General features: G+C 48.0%; 1 protein-coding gene across 1 annotated transcript in view; it reads left to right on the forward strand.

Annotated features, from left to right (window-relative positions):
* Positions 1 to 19,675, forward strand: part of BRINP1 (BMP/retinoic acid inducible neural specific 1) — an 87,506-nt gene that overhangs the window by 27,718 nt on the left and 40,113 nt on the right. The window contains exon 2 of the mRNA XM_040083541.2: positions 638 to 905. Within this exon, the coding sequence (XP_039939475.1) occupies positions 688 to 905 (218 nt within the window). The 5' untranslated portion in view covers positions 638 to 687. The remainder of the gene's footprint in view (positions 1 to 637; positions 906 to 19,675) is intronic.

Raw genomic sequence — 19,675 nt, forward strand, 5'->3', positions numbered from 1 at the left:
GTTTTTCTGTGCCAGAGTTTGGCAGGATTTCACAGCTGTGTGTGTGTCTGTGTGCCTGCGTGTCCGCGTGTGCTCGTCGCCAAAGCCTGGGTAATTATTTTGTTTTAGTTCCTTTTTTTGGCAGCACTTGAAAGTAAGAGCTGGGTCTTTATAGATCGCTCAGGTTGCGCAGGGTATGGATTACAGATCATCAGAGAGACATGAAAGCAGAAGACACGTTTCTCTGGCAGAGCATTAAAGGGACAATAAAGGGGTAATTGTAGCCTAGGGTGCAGCCACCCCCTGAGCCCGGCCTTCACTCGCCTTTGCAGCACTGTGCAGAACTTCATGAGGGGAATGATGGAGGAGCTGGGGTGAGGATGTCTCAGGTCAGGGCCTGGTTATTTCAAAGGTGATATATGCTCAGGAGGTTAAAGGCACCACTTAAACACATGAATAAAACACTGCCAAATACTCTAAGCTGCAACACAGGCTAACTGAAGTCTTTTACAACTTGATTTTTTTGTGTCTGTTTTCACCCTGAGAGAAGGTTGTCAAAGGATCAGAGCATTTTTAATCTCTCTTTCTCTCCTTCCTCCCTTTCCTCCCCTCCATTTCTCTTTCTCTCCTTCCTCCTATCCCCTCTGTTTTCCAACAGGACTCCACAGAATGGAGCAAGAATGAGAGGAAAAAGGCAGACAGAAAAGCATGAACTGGAGGCTTGTTGAGTTCCTCTACCTCCTGTTTATATGGGACCATATACTCATACAGCCCTCCCACCAGGACCCAGCTGCTACCAACCAACATGTCTCCAAGGAGTTTGATTGGCTTATTTCAGACAGGGGGCCTTTCCACCACTCACGGAGCTACTTATCCTTTGTGGAAAGACATCGTCAAGGATTTACAACCAGATATAAAATATACAGGTATGTCGTGTTCCCGCGGCTCGGAGCGGTGTTTAGGTGTGGGAGCTCTGCCAGTTCCCCTGGGCTCCGGGCTGGCAGTCAATGGGAGATGCACCATTGTCCCTGTTCCACCTGGAAATGCTGCTTTGGTTCCCCTTGGCCCTCGGCTGGCGATGTAAATTGCTTCAAAGGCTGGGGTGGAGTGCTCTGAGAGCGAGATGAAGGCGCTGCAGTGCCATGGCAATGTGCACAGCGCAGAGAGAGATGAAAAGGAGCTGAGGGGGTGGGTGTTCTTCATTTGTGGTGACAGACAGTTCACAGGCAGGTTCCCAAGCAGCTTTTTGGAATCAATGGAGCTCTGGACAGCCCAAGCCTCTGCACCAAACTGGTACATGTGAGCTGCCAATAGCTGCAGGTTCACATAAAGATGTCACCACGCACGTCAGCGTGACAGTTCTCACACTGCTGTGTAGGAGCCTTGGCTCTGTGCTGCCTGCCACACATCTCTGAGGATTTATCTCTGTGTATAAGTTGGACTTGGCCCCAGAACTGTGATCTTGGTTTAAAAAACTGCGGAGATTTAAAAAAAAAAAAAAAAAAACAACAAACCTACAGAGAATAGGCAGAATTTGGATTTCCTTTTGCCTTCTAGGTTTTTAAGCCTTAGTTGTAGCTTATTTCAAACTCTTCTTGCCAGCTGTGCAACCTAGAACCACACTTTTTCCTCTTCATTTCAATCTGAAAAGCTGGGGTGCTCACATGAACGTCCTATTAAAGCAGCAAGCACTTTGGGATGAAGGGGAATAAGCCAGCAAGTGTCAGGAGATTTGTGCTGAAACCCAAAGAGACTGAAAAACTCTCCCAGCCATGTGTGCATTTACATAATTATATGGCCCTGTTGTGCTTCAGAAAGACACTTGCAAACACAGCCATGCAAAGTGGTGGGCAGGGAAGTGCTGGTGAGCAGCCCATGGCACCGTGCACGTGGAGACGTGGGCATGGGGGAGAAGGAATCACAGGAATCACAGGAATCACAGGAATCACCTGAGTGCAGGGAGTGCTGTCCAATGGGCACGGAGCCAGAGGCAGAGTAACAGAGATGTGAGAGGCATCAGCTCTGTGTGGGGAAGAAAAATGAGTTGTTCTTGTCCTGCAGCCTCCAGGGAGTGCAGCACCCCTCCCCTTGCAGCAGCAAGGGCAGGGTAAAAATATTGTCCTGGCTTGTCCTTTCTGAGACAGCTCAGGGGCAAGAACAGCCCCAAAAACTAAAAGCTGTGCTGTCTTGCTTCCACTGGCACTGTCTGTGCACAGGGCACAGAGAGAATGCCTTTTCCCAAAAGCCTTTTTCCCTGGCCGTGCTCTGCCCGGCTGCCCTGCCTGCCAACACACACAGTGACCCAGCCCGCAGATCCCTGCCCTGCTCCTCGCCCCTGGCACTGGCTCTGCCCTTTGCTAAAGAGCTGTGCAGCCCAGGATGCCACCACGGAGTCTGCAGGGGCTGGGGGGACAGAGCCACGCGATGGATGTGTTCAGACATATCTACGAACTGTCACTGTGGGTCAGGCCACGGATCCATCAAGCCTGGGATCCTGTCTCTGAGCATCACGGAGAAACGGGTCTGGAAGGACCTTGAGAGGTCATTTAATCTGTGCCTCTTCCCCAAGGCAGGCTCAGACATACCTGTGTCACGTCTGACAGAGGTTTGTGGGGAACCTGGAAGGTCTCCTGTGATGGAGGATTCACACCCTGTGCTTTGGCTTTGCCTCCTCCACTTTTACAAAGGAGCCAGAATCTTGTGAAGCCTGTGATTTGTTGTTTTATCTGTCAGGGGTAAGGAAAAAATTCCCCTCTGGTTTGTAGGAAACTGATACAAATTTGAGGTCTTACCTCAGTTCAGGATGAACTTTAGGTATTGGAAGTGGAAAGAGATCTGTTTTCTCTGTTTGTCTGTTTTCTCTGTTTCTGCTGTTGCTAAACCATTTATGAGAGACACGTGGAGCAGGTGGAGAGCACACCACCATTCTTCCAGCATGGGAGAAAAGAGGCATCAGCATTCTGTGCGCATGGGAGGGGTCTGAGAGGGGTCTTGCAGATAATGACCATGCTGGAGAAGTCACCACTCCCAAAAGAAACTGGAGATAAGGCAAAACCCAGTGGGAGTAGTTAGGGAGAGAGTTTAGAGAGGGCTGCAAGGGCATCCAGGGCATCTCGTGGCCAAACACCACACACTGAGCAGGAGGAGGGGGCTGAGTGCTTGGGGAACTCCAGCCATGTGTGTGGGGGTTGGAAACACAGGTCTGGGACAAACCTGCTCCCCCCATGGTGGGCTGAGGAGAAGGGGAAAGCCTCACGTGCCTCAGCAGAGCACATGGAATGATCAGCTGGGAGCCTGGCTGGGTGCTGGAGGGCTGTTTGGTTTTAATATCTGGCCCTGTTGGCAGAACTGGTCACTTAAAAACCGAGCCCATGCGTTTTTGAAGGGATGTCAGGCTCAGTCTGGCTGTGGAGCATTAGTGGAGCCGCAGCCAATTCTCTCAGTTAAGAGCTAGACTGTGCACACGTTCTCCAAAACATTCCGTTTTACTGAGACCCACAGGGGTAAAATCTCATTTTGTGGGCTCCTTAAATTGACTTCGAGAATCTGTAAAGCTGCTGGGATTTTGTCAACTGTTTAATTCCAACATAGGAGCTTCTCTCCTACCAAAAATGCCTCTCAATTGCTCTTTGCACTAGACTAGCCCAAGGGAGGCACATATCCTGCATTAAGGATATCACTCCTTTCCTTAGAAAAGCAGCTGATATGGAGCATGGCAATTTTCTGTGCAATCTTCTCCTTTGGTGCCCCTTTCCTCCCATACTTTTTTAGGTTGGCTGGATTTTGGTTTGTTGCTCTGTCAGGCTGTTGCTTGGGGCACTTGTGATTTTGCAGAGTGAGGTTTGGCCTGAGCCCTGCTCTTCTCCCAGGGCCGATGGCAGCAGATCTCAAACCAGCCACGGCAACCGAGGGTTTGGAGTGGAGGTGAAATCAGGCCAGAGGACTTCATCCTTAATTGAAACACTTTTGGCTGTTTAGTGATTTCCCTGCTGTCCTGCTGTGTGGGAACACGGACCCATCACATTAGGGCCGTGTCATTTACACAGGAAAACCACCAAGGCAGAGACACTGGTGGTGTTAAGAGTGGCATAAGGCAAAATGCAGAATTTTCTCCTTTCTGCAAGTGATGCTAAAAAGGAAGCAACATAAAATCATGGAGGAATCCTCCTTCCATCACTACTGAAGTCCAGAGCTCGTCAGCAGCAAGCACAGAGCCTGTTGCAGTGAGCAGGGCTATTTTATATTCTGCATTAGCAGAATTGCTGTAGAACCTCAGAGCCGATGATATCTTTCATAGGAAGCCAGGATCCAGGTCTGGCATCCTAGCATGGAAAGACAGTTCACTGTTACAACTTCCAAAATCTTCCTCCTTCCATGCATTTCATTTCGGTGGATTTTGGGTCTCCTTCCTGTCAAACTTGGATCACTGCTTTTCCTGGTGCCCTCAGTCAAGGCTCACACCTTGCACGTGGCATTAGGAGGAAGGCAAGCAAAGGGGGAGATGTTTTATATTAAATCATGGACAGTAGGAGTGGATACAATTGCATTAGGGAAGCACATTAGTCAGCATTGATTCATACTAATAAGGCTGGTTTAGGGGGGCCTCTGGCAGGAAAATGCTGCTTTGATCATTATCTGTGCACGCTGGTGCTAATGCAGATAGGATGGCAGATGCTGAGAGTGGTTTGTGGGATGTCTGAATATTCATTATCACCGTCCTTGTTGTTATTCCTAGTCATGAGAGCCTTGGGTGCGAGGTACTGCAGGAAGGCTGGAAAACAGATGAAGCTCAGCTTGGCTTTGGGACTGGGGTCCTGCTCAGACCAGAAAACATCCCCGTTACCACTGAACAGTTAACAGCCTCAGCCCACTGCTTTGAAGTATGTTGTCGTGTTGTCCTTTTTTTTCTCTTCTTCTCTCAGAAGTTATTTAGCTACGAGGCAAAGCGAAAAGAGGGCTGAGCACTGGAATACTCCATGCAAATTGCCAGGCAGAGGCACTGACAGAGGAATTTCCCTGATGATGCTGCTCAGTTGAAGCCATTTCTAGAAAAAACAAAAAACAACAAAACAAAACAAAAAACCAAAACCAGGCAAAACCCCCCATGAAAACAAACAAACAAAAAAAACCCCCAACCCCCCCCAAAAAACAACATCAAAAAATCTTTTCTTAAAAGAAAAACATAAAAGAGGCCTGGCTGTTCAGTGTCAGAGGTGGGAGGCAAAGAAGGGCCTCAGAGGGGCTGCCACTGGCAGTTCTATGGAAAACAGGAGCAGGACACAGTGCCTTGGGAAGAGGAGCCCACAGGTAGAGTGGCAGAGCGTTGACGCAGGCAGGATCTGGATTTTTGCCCCAGGCTGGCGGTGTGGCTGGGGGTGAGCTCATTTCTTCGCGCCTCAATTCCCTCCCCACCGCCCGAGAAGGGGAGATGAGGAGATGGCAGCACTTGCCTGCTCTGCATTGCTGGGCAGACTTAATTAAAAGCTGCAAGATGTTTGGACATAAGGGACAGCAGCAATATAAAATGGATGATCACACGGGGCTGCAAGTGGAATGTGCATGTGCAAGAAGAAATGCGTATTTTCCGTGCGTGGGAGTTTAATTCCATTTTCTGAAATGACAGTGGGGACGGGGAAATCTGCCTCCCTGTGTAAGAGAGCAGGGAAGCCCTGGGGTATAAAAAGGAGATCTGCCCGCATTTTAACTTCTCCTGCAGTGGGACCAGTTAGAGGCTGCCTAATTTCATGAAACCTGCAAATAGAGAATCCTTCTGAGACCTCTGTCAGGTCTGCTTAAAATACACCAGCATTTGTAGGGGAGGTGACACCAAAGCAGCCAGTCCTGCCCTGTCCCTCCCTCTGCAGAGTGACAGGACACGGCCAATTGCTCACATACACTTGGCACAGCAAGGTCCCAGATAGATAAAAAGGAAAAGGAGCTTGTGGGACAGGAAAGGTTGGGAATAACTGGCTGCACGAGCTGGACAGAAATTGGTTGGAATGCTGTCTGGGGAAAAAAAAAGCTGATTTTTTTCCCCCTTGTCCCAAAATGTTTCTTCAGGAGAACAGTGAAGGTCTAGGACAAATCAGTGGAGAGGTGAGAGGTGTCTCCATCCTTGGTGGCTTCCAAGGCTTGGCTGGACAAAGCCTCAGCTGATGTGCTCAAGAGCTGGTCCTGCTTCAAGTGGGAGGTTGGGTTAGGGACCCCCAGGGCCCCATCTAACCAACATTTCCGTTACTTCCCTGTTTCTCCAATTCAGAGTGGACACTAAACTGTGTGCTCATAAAGGGATTTGCGCTGGTGAATGCCTTCAGCCACACTGGAGATTTTTATTTAGTCCTAGCAAACCCACAAATCTCGCTCCCTAAATGTGTCACTCCCTCGGCGAAGAGGAAGAGAAGGATCCTGAAGCCAGGATCTTTGCTGTGCATGTAGCACGGGTTACAACAGACTTAGAAATGCATATGCTGTTCTGCTGCTTGAATTTTCCCTTAGAGGAAAAAAAAAAAAAAAATGAAGGAGGAAAAAAGATTGGTCTCACAAAACTGCCTCACAAAACTTTCAAAGTTTTATGGCACCGCAAATTAAAAAAAAATGAGCCAGATTCTCTGTGACATAAAGAAGTGAAACTGTTGACTTCAAGGTAAATTCACCAATTTATTGGCTGGAGGATGTGTTGCAGCACATGCAGCGCTGCCCCGTGCCCACAGCTGCAGCAGGGTTTGTGCGGCTGCCTGCCCTGGCTGGGAGGACAAGGAGCTTTTGTTATTCCTGAGCAAAAGCAAAACGTGACTCTTACATCAGGCACTGGGCTTGGCCGAGCTGGTTACTGATTGTGAGGGTTTTATGGCTGGTTTTATATCAGAATCACAGATCACAGAATTGTTTTGGCTGGAAAAGACTTCCAAGGTCGAGTTCAGCCTGTGCCCCATCCCCACCTTGTCACCAGCCCAGAGCACTGAGTGCCACATCCAGGAATTCCTTGGACACCTGCAGGGATGGGCACTCCAAACCTCCCTGGGCAGCCCCTGGCAAGGCCTGAGCATCCTTTCCATAAAAAAATTCTTCCTGATGTCCAATCTACACCTCCCCTGGCACAGCTTGAGGTCATTTCCTCTTGTCACTCCTGTCAGGGAGTCAGAGAGAGCAAGAAGGACCCTCCTGAAACTCATTTTCTCCAGGCTAAAATTTTCTCCACCCTACAGAAGTTTGGCTTTTCCTGGCTGGAATTTCCAGGCAGATTTTGTGCAAACCTGTGATTTCAAGAGCTGAGGAACTGACCTGGCAGAAAAGCAGTGTGACAGGTAAAAAACCAACCAACCAACCAACCAACCAAAAAAACCAAAAAAACCCAACCAACCAACCAAATGTAAAACCCTAAAAAAAAAAAAAAAAAAAAAAAAAAAAAAAAAAAAAAAAAAAAAAAAAAAAAAAAAAAAAAAAAAAATTAAAAAAAAAAACCCCAAAAAACAAGGGAAAAAAAAAGTTAATTTTTAACTAGATCACTTTCTGGTCTCATTCAATCTGTGGTCAGGGAATAGCAAAGGGGCAGGATTGTGCAGATGGAGGCAGGAGGGTGACAAAGGGGACTGATGAGGCTGCTGTCTCCACCAGCAAGGTGCACTGAAGTTCTTTTAAAGTGTTTGTGATGTTGTTCTGGTTGTGCTAAGTTCTGGCAGTGACAAAATCTATTAGAGCTGCTTCCATCATCTTTTCAGGCCATTCTTCTCTCCATTCCTCATTGACTGTTTTTGCTGTCTCTTTATTGCATTGAATTTAATCTGCTGGTCACTAGAGCAGTACAAATAATTGATTTTGTGGTTCATTGGTTGTACAGAACAAAAATAACATTAAAAATGGGTTGATATGGAATGGGTGTTTGTTCAACTTTTCAGGAAAAAGAAAAAACTAAAACATTTCATTTCAGGCTCAGTGAAAGTTTTGAGCCTTGCTGTTTATTTTCACTTTATTAATGCAGTGATTTTATTTTTTTTTTTTTCCAATTTTTAAGGTGATAAAGTTCATCTCAAGACAAGAAGTCAAGTAGTGCCACTTCAAAAATGTCAAAAGAGGAACATTTTGATTTTGAGTGCATTGTATTTAGCTGTTTGCTCTTCAGTTTGAATTTGCACAGAGTTTTTATTACCTTGAGTTAGGGAAGGACAGAAAAAAGGAAAAAAAAGAAACAAAAAGGCTGCCTGTCCTTATTCACTCTGTGACTTTGAAATCTTGAAATTCCCTAGGGTCTGGTTTTGATTTTCCCTAAGTTCAGCATCTTAGGATAAAAAAAAACCAACCCAGTAATAATTTCCCCAGCACAGTTGGGAAAAGGAGTGAGAGCCAAGGCGAGCAGCAGGGATGCAGCTGTGCCTGGGAAGGCTCGTGGTGCTTCCCAAAACCGGGCTGGGTGCTGGGGCCCGGCTGCTGTGAGTGACAACTTCACACCGTGGCTGCGCTCACAGATCCTCTCTCGCACACCCTGGCGGGTTTTCAGCCCTGTTCCACTTGAGTGGATGTCTGAGGCATCCAAGAAAGCACCGTGAAGGTTCTTCTCACACAGCATTAAGGTGATGCTTAGCTCAGGTACGAATTGATGGGCACTGCTGGGCCTTTTAATCTTTGCTTGGGATTTTTTGGTCCCGCTGAAGTTCTGCTGACAAGGTTTTCTCATTAGGGTTTTATGTGTTTAAAGGGGACATCAACTCTTTTGTTTTCCAGTCAGAGGCAAGGCTTTTTTAGGAGAGACAGCGCAGCATTGAAGGACAGAGGGAGCTGAGATGAAAGGAGGTTCTTTTCTCCATGTGAGATGAGCAACAGAAATCCATGCAGGCAAAAATACAGACTCTCCCTAGTTTATATTATGCCTGTAAATGAGTGATGTGCATTGGTTTGTAATCAGTAAATACCGTGTAAATAAATGTGTGTAAACCAAAACCTGAAATCCATTTCCATAGTGCATGTAAACAATGAAGCCTCCTAGCGTTGTCTTCAATGTAAACGCTCACCTAAAAATGACATTACCACACGTTTATGCAACTTTACGAAAGCCACGATTTACATTCCTGTCTCAGCATCTCTAAAAGCAGCTGGCAAACAGGAGCCATGCAGCCATGGGCACAAACCGGACAATTCCATCTCGCAGCACCTCCTTCAGCCCCAGCCGTCGTTCTTCACGCGGTGCAGGGGCTGCTGCTGTTACACCCCCCCATAATGCAACGCCCTGCATATGTGCAGCTTCTCACGCATTTGCATAAGCAGAATAAAGGCAGCACTAGGGGCTGGCAGGGAATGGCTGGGGCTGAGCTGTGCAGAGCTTTGTCCTGGGGGGTGTCTGAGCAGGCACTGAGCTTGGCCCTGCCCAGGCTGGAGGAGCAGCTGCTCTGGCTGCCTTTGGGTTCGGATGGTGACGGCTTGGGAACATCCCTGGCAGCTGCAGGGCCGGACAGAAGGACACACCTCTCCTTCTCTCTCATATTCCTGAGTGCAAGAGGAAGGATAAGTGGCAGCAGCCTTTGATATGCCTGGAGCTGCTGAAATATGGGAGCAGAAAATCTGTCCAGGCTCGGGGAAGGGCAGCCGTGCATCCAAAGGCAGCAGCACACGCCCAGAGCACGGGGATGGGTGGAGGCAAAGCAGTTAAGATCAGTTCACACTGTGATAGGGCTCCTGTGGTCAGAACATGCCAGTTCCTCTGGAGAGAAGCACTCCTGTGAGCTGTGTGCCTGGAAAGGCAGATCAGTGCCTGCCCTGCTGATCCGGGGAAGCTCTTATCTGCATTGCCCGAGCGCTAGCACAGATCTCCGGAGCTGCATCTTGCAGCAGGAAAATTCCCCTTCTCCATCCATAATGAAATATTTTGATCCTCCTCCCAGTGAATCCCAGAAGCAGCACAGAAATATTTCAGTCACTGAACCTTTCCAAAGAGATCTGCATCCTGCTGTGCTTGGACAAGGATGTCCACATCCTGTCCCGTTGGAGACCTCCTGCATGGTGGGGGACTGCTCCTCTCCGCATGTCAAGCGGAGGCTGTGCCCAGCAGGGCTGCTCCCAGCATGCTGTGACAGCAATGACTCTGCACATTCATCTCCGATTCCTCCAGAGCAGCAGACTATGGTCCAGTGGCTTGGGAACATATTTTAAAGGCTAACAAGGCAAAGAAAATCTTTCACTCTCTTGATTTAAATTAAAAAAAAAAAAAAAAAATTAGCTGTTTTTTAATTTTTTAAATAATCTTATTAATTCTGTTTTCAAAGCAGGCAGATGCTTATTCCAGCAGAGAAGCTGTTACATTAAAATAAAAAAGTCATCCTGTTAGATAGAATAATTTTGTTCTGACACAAGTAGCACTGGGAGAAGGCATTATAGGTTTATTTATTTATTTATTTCTAGATCCTTCCAATGTTTCCCTTGGGTTCCAGAAAGGATATTTTTCCCCTTCCTTTTTTGCTGACTGCTACCCAGCAGGCTCTGTAAATGGAACAAGACGTGTCCCACCAGGGCAGGCAGAGCCATCCAGGCAGCTTTCCTGGGCTCGGCTGCGGAGGGCAGGTACAGAGCCCAAGGACACAGAGAAACCCTGGGATCAGCTCTGCCTGCAGCAGGGTTTGGGTCAGCCCTTTGTGCCAGGATCTCCTCTGCAGGCAGCAGGATATCAAACATCCCTGTGCACAGCCAGCGCTTCCTTTGTGCCGCTGCCCACGTGTGCCCGGGGCAGGAGCTGACACAGCATCCAGGTGTCCTGGCACAGCCCAGCTTCCCTCAGGAGAGCCCTGGGCAGGTGAGACCTGCTCTGCTGCAAGGTACGGGGATGATGGAGGCAGCATTTTCTTCCAGGGGTGTGCACCAGGGCTCTGTTTGCTGGTGGCCAAGCCTGGGAGCTCTTGTGACCAAACCCATTCCACACCTGCAGCTCTTCACCCTTCCAGCACTGGCGTGGTGGCCACAAAGTATTTACAGGAAGCTGCCATGAGGTTTCCTTCACCGTGGAATTACTTTTTTTTTTCCTGGTCAAATACATCCCATCAAGTGAAAACCATGGAGAGAGGGAGGAGAGGAGGTGGGTAGGGATGGTGTTTACACCCACTCAGCTCTCTGGGCTGAGGCACTGCAGTGCAGGCTGCTGGCAGCTGCTGCCTCCCCCTCCTCCTCCTCCTCTTCCTCCTCCTCTTTCTCCCTCGCTGCCAGACTCCTTGCAGCTGCCTGGCTCTGGAGCCACTGTTCCAAGAGGACGGAGATGCTCCCCGTCCCCACGCTCTGCGGCGTGGGAAAGGCTCTGACCTGCTCCAGCACCTGCCTGAGAGGGAGCTGTGAGGTCTGGCAGTGGCAGCTGCCAGCAGGGCCAGGCTGGGGCTTCCAGAGGGACGGGATCCTCTAAAGGATCTGTGATGCTTCTAAATCAAAGTCCCGCAGACAACACAGAGCACTAAATGCCTGCCTGGGGATCTGCTCCTACAGTCATGTGACGACATCAGAATTTAAGCTTTAATTAAGAGATGAGTGTAGGCAGGGAGGGAAGAGTCTCTAGTCCTTATGGCTACAAAAGAAAGCTTGGAAACATGACCTGAGTGCAACCAACATCTGCTTTAATGTGCAGATGGCTCCCAGCAGAGGGGTGAGCAGCCAGGAGAGGAAGCTGTTCCATCAAATTCTCAATCAGGTCAAGCCAGCCTGTGCTTCTGCTTGCAATGAAAGAGCTTTTTTGGAGACAGAGTCCAGAAAAGCTGTGCTATGATAGAATAAATAGAATTTTGGAAGCCTGGAAAGGCTTGGGTTGGAAGGGACCTTAAAGATCATCCGGTCCAGACACCCTGCTGTGGGCAGGAATGCCACCCATGGGATCAGGTTGTTCAGGGCTGTCCTGCAGCTTTTCAGGGTTTGTCACCACACTGACACAGCCCCAGGTCAGGAAGAACATCTGGAGGTGTGAGAGCTGCCTAACTGAACATGCCAGTGGTGCACAGCACTTTTTAGGCAGCAGCATGGGAATTCTCTGCTCTGGGATTGAGGCAGAGTTCCTTCACCCCGATTGCAGGGATGCCTTTAATGTCCCCTTGTAGCAACACCTGCTGACCCCAAACCCCACGCTGTGCTTTCCCCTGCCATCAGTTTCAGTAAGGGTAGGGCACAACCAGGCATTTTAGAGGCCAGTTAAGGAGAAACCTCTGGGTACTCTCCATCTCCCAGGGATACACAAGGCTTGTCGAAGGAGAACCCCGTTTGGTGGCTGTGCTCTCACCAGGGTCTGGAGGCTCCAAAATGCCTGATATTGCAGCAACCTCTCATTCCCCTGAGGGATTGTCATGGAAAAGCCACTGGAAGCGTTCCCCTGTTACTTACAGCTGGGACCAGTCTCTGCGCTCTGACTCAGTGAAGCGTCCTGACACTTGGAGCTTGTCATTTCTGCAGTAAAAGTGCCTCTTTGCAAGCTGCAAGCACAGGCTTCATGGGCTGGTAGTGACTGGCAGCTCTGCTGGAGCATGGGCTGGGTTTGAGCGCTGATTTGAGATGTGAACGTCACGGAGCACTCGGGGCATTCACGTTGGATGGGGATGCACTGAGCAGTGAGGGGCACTCCCACCCCATGGAAACCTGCTGGTGGAAGAAGCTGTGTTATGTCAGGAGAGCAAAGCTGTTTTATTGCCTGTGCATCCCTGAAAAATTGCTTTCATTATCCATACATCCCTGAAAGGTGTTTTCATTGTCCATGCACCCCCAAAAGGTGTTTTCATAGCCCACGTACCCCCACCCATCCTCACTTTGCTTTCCCTCCCCTTTCTCTCATTCTCTCATCCTTTTCAGCAAAGACAAACCTGCCCAGCGAGTATTCAGCATTAAACATTTCAGTGTTAGCTTCCAGCTCTTGAGTGGAAACCCCAGAAAGAACATTACTTTTATCTCCCCTCCCAATGGCTGGGGCTGTCCCTGGGGAGTGCAGGTGCACAGCCAGGGTTAGGCTAATCAGAGAGCTTGGTACACAGGGAAAAGCGTGTGTTGCATGGGTAAGAGCGAGCAGGAAATATAGAAATAAGAAGTTTTTTAGCTTGGTCTCTGATTAAAGTGGGATGAATAGTCCCACACTCCTTGTTCTCCTTGTTTTCCTTCCCCTGTTTTCCTCCCCTTCTCCCCCATTCATGTGCAGACTGTGAGAGTGTCAGATTCCCCCCTCCCACCCATAAAAGACTCCTCTCTGTTCCTTGGGAGTATTTGATATTTGGAGTCTGTGCTGTACTGTTCAGCCGTGAGTGTTGCCAAGTCACATGATGAACTGTATCTCAAGACTATTTAATGTCTCTTCAAAGCCCACACTTTCAGAGTCCTGTGATTATGTAAATGTCTCAACTCAATTTTTAAAGTAAGTTTACGGCCCTCATAATTGCAGAGCAAAACTTGATAATACGACTCCTACATACTCAGAAAGCAGAAGGCAAAAAAATAAAAAGAAGGAAAAAAAAACCCCCTAAAGTTTATCAGATTTTAAAAGTCTCATGAATTTTAAAACCAATCTCTTAATTCTTTTTTTGAGCTTGACTCATGATTTTCAAACTGTCACCAGTGTGGCTGTAGGGATTGTAAGGCTGGTTTGTTATCTTATTAGGTAACTTACATAAAATATCCAAGCCCGTGGAGACTCAGAGATGGAGTATTGCATTTCAGCTCTCATCTGCAGACAGTGGTGTCTTTTCTTCTGTGGAGTTGCCGAGGATCTTCTCTTAATCCAGGTCTCCAGTCACTACTGCAGCATAAATATTTCCCCAAATTATATTAATGTTAATCATGTGAATGAGAATAGCCATAATATTGATCTTCATAATACTTTGGTTATTAAATTTGAGTTTGAAGGTAGTTTTGTGGTGTGATTCATAACAGCAAATCTCCTCAGCATGCATAAGCAGGGAGAGCAGGCCACAGAGCAATAGCACTGCAAACCCGGAGAGAAATATATTCCAGAATCTTCCATCCTACCACACAATTGCACAGGGAACACACACTTGTGGCTGAGTTAGCAGTGCCACAAGTGAAGTTTTGCTAATTGATGATCTCAGATGAACTGGATTGACCTGAAAGGAGAAAAAAAGCCTTTGAATGTTGAAATGAATAGTTCCAATATTTCTGTGGGTATAGACACTACTCTTTATTGATCACAGAATCACAGATTGCTTTGGGTTGGAAGGGATCTTAAAAAAACAAAACCAAACCAAACCAAACCAAACCAACCCAACAGTTCCACCCCCCTGCCATGGGCAGGGACACCTTCCACTGGCCCAGGCTGCTCCAAGCTCCATCCACCCTGGCCTTGGACACTTGCAGGCACGTGGCATCCCCAGCAACACTCCTGGGGTGTTTGCAGACACAAAAGCAGGGATGCTGGTGTGATAAGATGAAGAGGGATCACTGCTGGTACTTGCCTTCCCCACACTCAGGTTTACTCAGGCTGTGTCATTTGTCTGGGAGCCACTCACACTAAAGGGTGAGGCGGTGCCAGAACAAACAGGGCTCTGCTGGTCACCCAGAAATGGCTCTGTGCGCACAGAACCACTGATGTTTGAGGTGCACACAGCTGCTGAGGGGTCTGCAGCATCTTGCACAGCCAACAGTGGATTAAATGAAATCTGAGAATGCTTCCCTGTGAAATGACTCTGTAATAAGGGACAGAAATTACCAGTTCCTCCAGCACGTTAAAAAAGAGGAACCAAGAGTGTGCAAGAGGCTGAATGCCACTATATAATAAGCTTACAGGATAATTGCCAACTGTACTTGGACTTAATTTTCTCCTGCAGAAGAGTCATAAAAATAAGTTTATTGTTTTCACTCCAGGGAACTGAGATATTTGGATCAGGTCTTTAAAAAAGACAGTACTTTATCTCCCCCTCGAACATATCAGCTCTGTTGGTGACCATCTCCTGCACGATTGTGAGCGAGCATCCGATGGAAAAGATTTTCTATGCACAGTGGCAGTCTGTGAGCTGGCACAGAAGCATCTCAGCTCCCTGTCAAGGTCTCGCTAGTGTTTGCAACACTGAAGTAGGATTTTCACTCGTAGTGGTAGGGATTGTGCACTGAAAGTGGAGCAGAACTGACAAAATTCCACAAGGGTAGAGGACAACAAATAATGAAATGGAAAGGTCTTTGTATTTTAGATGCAATAAAATTGTCTCAGTGAGGTAGAAGAGCATTTTCTCCGCAGTAAAGTTTTGTCAAAATGCTTTATTTTGTTAGCAGTAGAGTGTTTCAGGCTGATGAATGGGTTCAACATATTTTTGATATCCTAGCCTCTCTGGTCACCAGTGACTATGGTGAGAGCGAGAGATCTAAGAAGTGAGCTATTTTGACAAAATTTTGTCTAGTGAAAACACTACAAGCCGTTCCAGATTCTTCCGACGTGGAACAGAGCCAGGATTCTGCAGGCCTGAAAGTAGCTGCTAAAAGGAATCCTCTCCTGGGCAGCTCCAGCCACCGCTGAAGCTGGAGCTCTCCCAAACGTGAGCGATTTAAGCTTTGTCTGGAGACGCAGAGCTGGAGCCCTTACCAATTACAGATGAGTTATCCTCAGGTGCCACGGGGAGAGTGCACGGGGACTGAGGAGTAAAGGATTAGCCAGCGCACACAGAAATACTGAGCAACTCACTGCTACCTCCTATTGTGCTCGTGCCAGTGGAAACCCTTCTCAGAACGGCATATTTTATTCAATTTTTAAGAGCTCTCAATTTTTCATTTAGGAAGGGAAGCTGGAACAGCCTCTGATCCGTAATCAATCAGCCCGCCCTCACAGGAAAGCTCCGAGGAAGAGCTCTTGCTCTTTGGTCCTTTATCTTCTGTGAGAACTCACAGAAATTGTATTTCTGAATGGGATTGAGAGTGAAGGAGAGGGAAAAGCAGAGCCAGGGCAATCCTCGACTAAATCTCACAGACCTCCGTCCTGTAGTAAATATCCTGTAGTAACCAACACTAGGGACAGTATCCCAATCAACATTTCTCCAGTCAGAATGTTTCCAATAGGCTTGGCCCAGACTTATAAAAGGTATTTAAGCACATTGTGTGAGTAAATAGCTGCCTAAGTACCACATTCCTGTAGATTTTAGGGGGCATTACAAAATCAGGAATTTTTAGATAGGATCTGCTGCAATCTGAAATGAGGCCGTCTATAACATAAGACATGAATTTATTCTCCCTGGTAATAAATCACTAGAAATACACAATGATAAAAGGAGTAATAACAGACACGGCTCATCCAGGGATCTCAAAGCTCTCTGCAGCCATTAGAGTTCTTTAGGATAGTGGAGGAAAAGGCTGGGCTTTGTTTGCTTGTTTGGAATGAATAAATTAATCATTAGTAAAATATTATGCAGTTCGTCAGATATATTATTCACTAGCTATTTGTCAAAATAACAACCCAGTCATATATCATCAGAACTAAACATTTATAATATGTGTATATCTAGTCCTGAGATGATTTATTCACACTTACGGTATTTTAGTTTTTGACCAGTTAAAGCCCCATTCCCTTGGAAGTGGAAGGTTGGGAGCTCTTGGTGAACTTGGACCATTTCTTTTTGCTGGGGTTTTGTTCGGGACCTGACAAAAGCAGAATACTGCACCTGGGTTTTCTTTTGGCACTGCCTCAATAGACCAGCCTTAACTCTGATTATCCTAGCCAATGCTAGGTCTACCTCAGGTAGGAAAATCCATCCACTGACTCAAAATCACACCGTGGTGTGAGCCCTCTGTGTCCTTGCAGGACAGTGTCTGACCCCAACACCCATCCCTTCTGAGATATCTCAACCGTTTCGTGTCTCCCCCCATCCCAGCTGCTGCACAAGAGGGTTTAGGGCTCCCAGCCTCCTGCTCCATGTGATAAAATCCCACAATTTCAGAAATACTGGGGGAGAACAGAGCAGTCTTTCACCAGGTCCCTCCCAGCTCCCTCTCCTGTGCCAGTGAGCTGGACTCCTTCCAGGAGTGCCTCAGCGGAGCGGAGCTACGTGACTGACACTCCCCAACTCCCCTTGTCATTCGTGACCAGCATCCCAGAAGGTTGCAGCTCCTTCCAGGCCTTTATTGGAGTCAAACATTGCGGCCTCTCCCCTGGGTTTTATTAGGGAAGCTGCTGCCAAATCACCCAGCTCCCTCCTACTCGATAAAAAATGTTTATAACCCAGTAAATTTTAACATATCAGCAGCTTGTTATGGAGGGAAAAGGTCACCGGGAGAGAAAGGGGAAAAAAAAAAAGTTACCCTTCAATTGGAAATGCTGGCTGGGTACAGATGAAGGAGTCAGCACCAGGAAAATATCTTTTGATATGATAAAGTCTCATAATAGAAAATGTTGCAGCAATACAGGCCTCGTTTCTTCAGATAAATATTTAATATAGATCACTAAAGATTAATCGAGTACAGAAAAGTGTCTCTCCTATGGTTGGTGTAAAGAAAACATCTTCTCGTTAATTTATTATGGAGCCTGAAATGAGAAAAATCCTATGGAGAGAAATGCAGGGTACGGTTTCCATAGAGAAGCAGAGCACCACACCAGAATTTATTTAGTGTGTGGGCAGAAGACTTCCCAGAGCCAGCTGCAGCGTGGCGTTTGCGTGATAAAAAATCCCAGTGTAGGAAGAAGCCTCACAGAGACGCTCGTTGTGTCCTGCTGCTCTGAATCCTGCACATCCCAGAGCTTCCTGAAACGGTGAGACCTGAGGAGCTGTGGGCATTCCAGAGCCGGCAGAAGGACCTGTGCCATGGCAGGTGTGACATCCCAGCTGCTGGCTCGGGAAAGGGCATCCAGGGCTTTTGGAGCAGGGTGGTGTCCCCAGCTCAAGGTGAGCAGAGCAGCCTGGAGCTCCCTGCTTTAGCCAGGATTCCTGATAACCGTGTCACTTGGTGACTGCAAGGTGCTGGGGCATTCCACAGTACTGGGCAGTCAGGAATTTGGGGTGCTGCTGGGGGATTCCCATCTCCCACAGTGCTGGGACATGTCTGCTCCTCTGTGATGGGTAAAGGACAGGAGCCCTCTGCTTTCTCCCACCATCATCCCAAACATTTGGCGGCATTAAATAGGACAGAGACAGAGAATAAATCATAAATAGCAGCAGATACAGTGTGAGGGGGAAAATGAGAGTCACAGGCAAGAGAGGAGAGATAAAAGATCCAATTTCAGCTGAGACTGAAATGGAACAAAGAGTCAATGAGATGGAGAGATACACGGGGGTGGTTCCAGATCGCCAGCTCCACTGACATGGAGCCTCTGGCACCACCAGCATCTTGTGATGAACTTGTGACCTCTTGTTTTTAGCTGGAGTGAGCAGGAAAATCCAGCAGACCTGTCCATGCTCAGGAAATAGAGGAAAGCATATTCCAGAGAGCAGAAACAGCTCTGGAGGGAAGGAGGCTGGAATATTTTTTCACCTCTCCAAAAAGCCCATGTCACCACATCCAGTTGTTTCTCCAGAGGTAAAACTTTCCTTTTCCCCTTGTTCTTTCTCTGTGGACACCTTCCCTGTTTAGGGGACGTTTTTGCCAAGCAGTTGGCAAAATATGAGTCTGCATGTTTAGCTCTCCCCAGCAGCGGGGCCGAGGGGAGGGAGGTTGAATGCCACCAGTCACACCCTCTGTGCACGGCTGGGAGGTGTGCAGGGAATGGAGCTGGGAGATACATGGCAAAGCCATGGCCAGAGGGATGGTCTTACCTCCATTTCTGTGCCATATGCAACTCCTGGGATGTCTTCTTGCTGAACTCTCAGGGCACCATGAAATCCTAAACCTCTGGGACCACTGCTCTCCTTGCGGTCTGCATCTCTCAAGTCCTGACTGCTCCCAGAACTCAGGGAACAACCAAAATCCTAAATAATCATTTTCTCTGGTTCTATCACAGGCTGTTGGACTCCATACAGCAGCTCTAAGCTGGGACTATCTAGGAGAAAGACCAACAGATTTTTAATAGCTTTGGGGACGGTTGTAATCATTCAACATGAAAGTATTCTGCATTTAGAGCATTTATCTGTGCCATGTGGCATGGGTCTGGCCAGGAGAATTGGCACTGCTAATTATTAACAGTTATCCCACCCATCCCACCCCCAGGAGAAGCCATGGCTGACCAAGGGGCTCTTGTTTTGTCCCCTGCAAGCGCCACGACTGCGCTGCAGCTCCGTCCCTGTCACCTTGCTCTCCGGCTCTGCCTGTCGTGCTCCTCACTCCCGCCGCAGCGAGCCACAGATATAATCTATGGAACACAAATATGGTTTTATAATCAGTTTTCTATGCAGCCGGGATAAAATGCCAAACAGAATCAGAAAACAATCAGTCAGCGAAACTCGGCCCCGGCGATGAGCGCAGGCTGGGCACGGTCCAGTGCCCAGGAAGATTGAGGCTTTAAACGCAGGCACCACCTGCCCTTCCAGAGACAGGGATCGGTGGGGCAAGGAGAGACGGGCAGGGGAGGTGGGAACACCCAGCGCATCTCCTGTTGGGAATAAATTACACCAGGAGCAGTACCAGAGCTGCACAAAGCCTCCTCGGTACGGGGTCGCTTCTCCCGGTGTGTGGAGATGGGATTCGGCAGGAGCTGGGCTTTGGCGGGGGCAGAGGAAGGAGCAGGGACAGGCAGGGCTGCTGCAGGGACAGATCTTAGTGAGATGAACGTGCGCTTGTTGTGGAGGCCTCTGGGTGCTGCTCTTGCACAGAGCCGGATAATTCATTCCTCCCA

This window comes from Hirundo rustica, chromosome 20 (assembly GCF_015227805.2).
Source record: "Hirundo rustica isolate bHirRus1 chromosome 20, bHirRus1.pri.v3, whole genome shotgun sequence".
Taxonomy (NCBI): domain Eukaryota; kingdom Metazoa; phylum Chordata; class Aves; order Passeriformes; family Hirundinidae; genus Hirundo; species Hirundo rustica.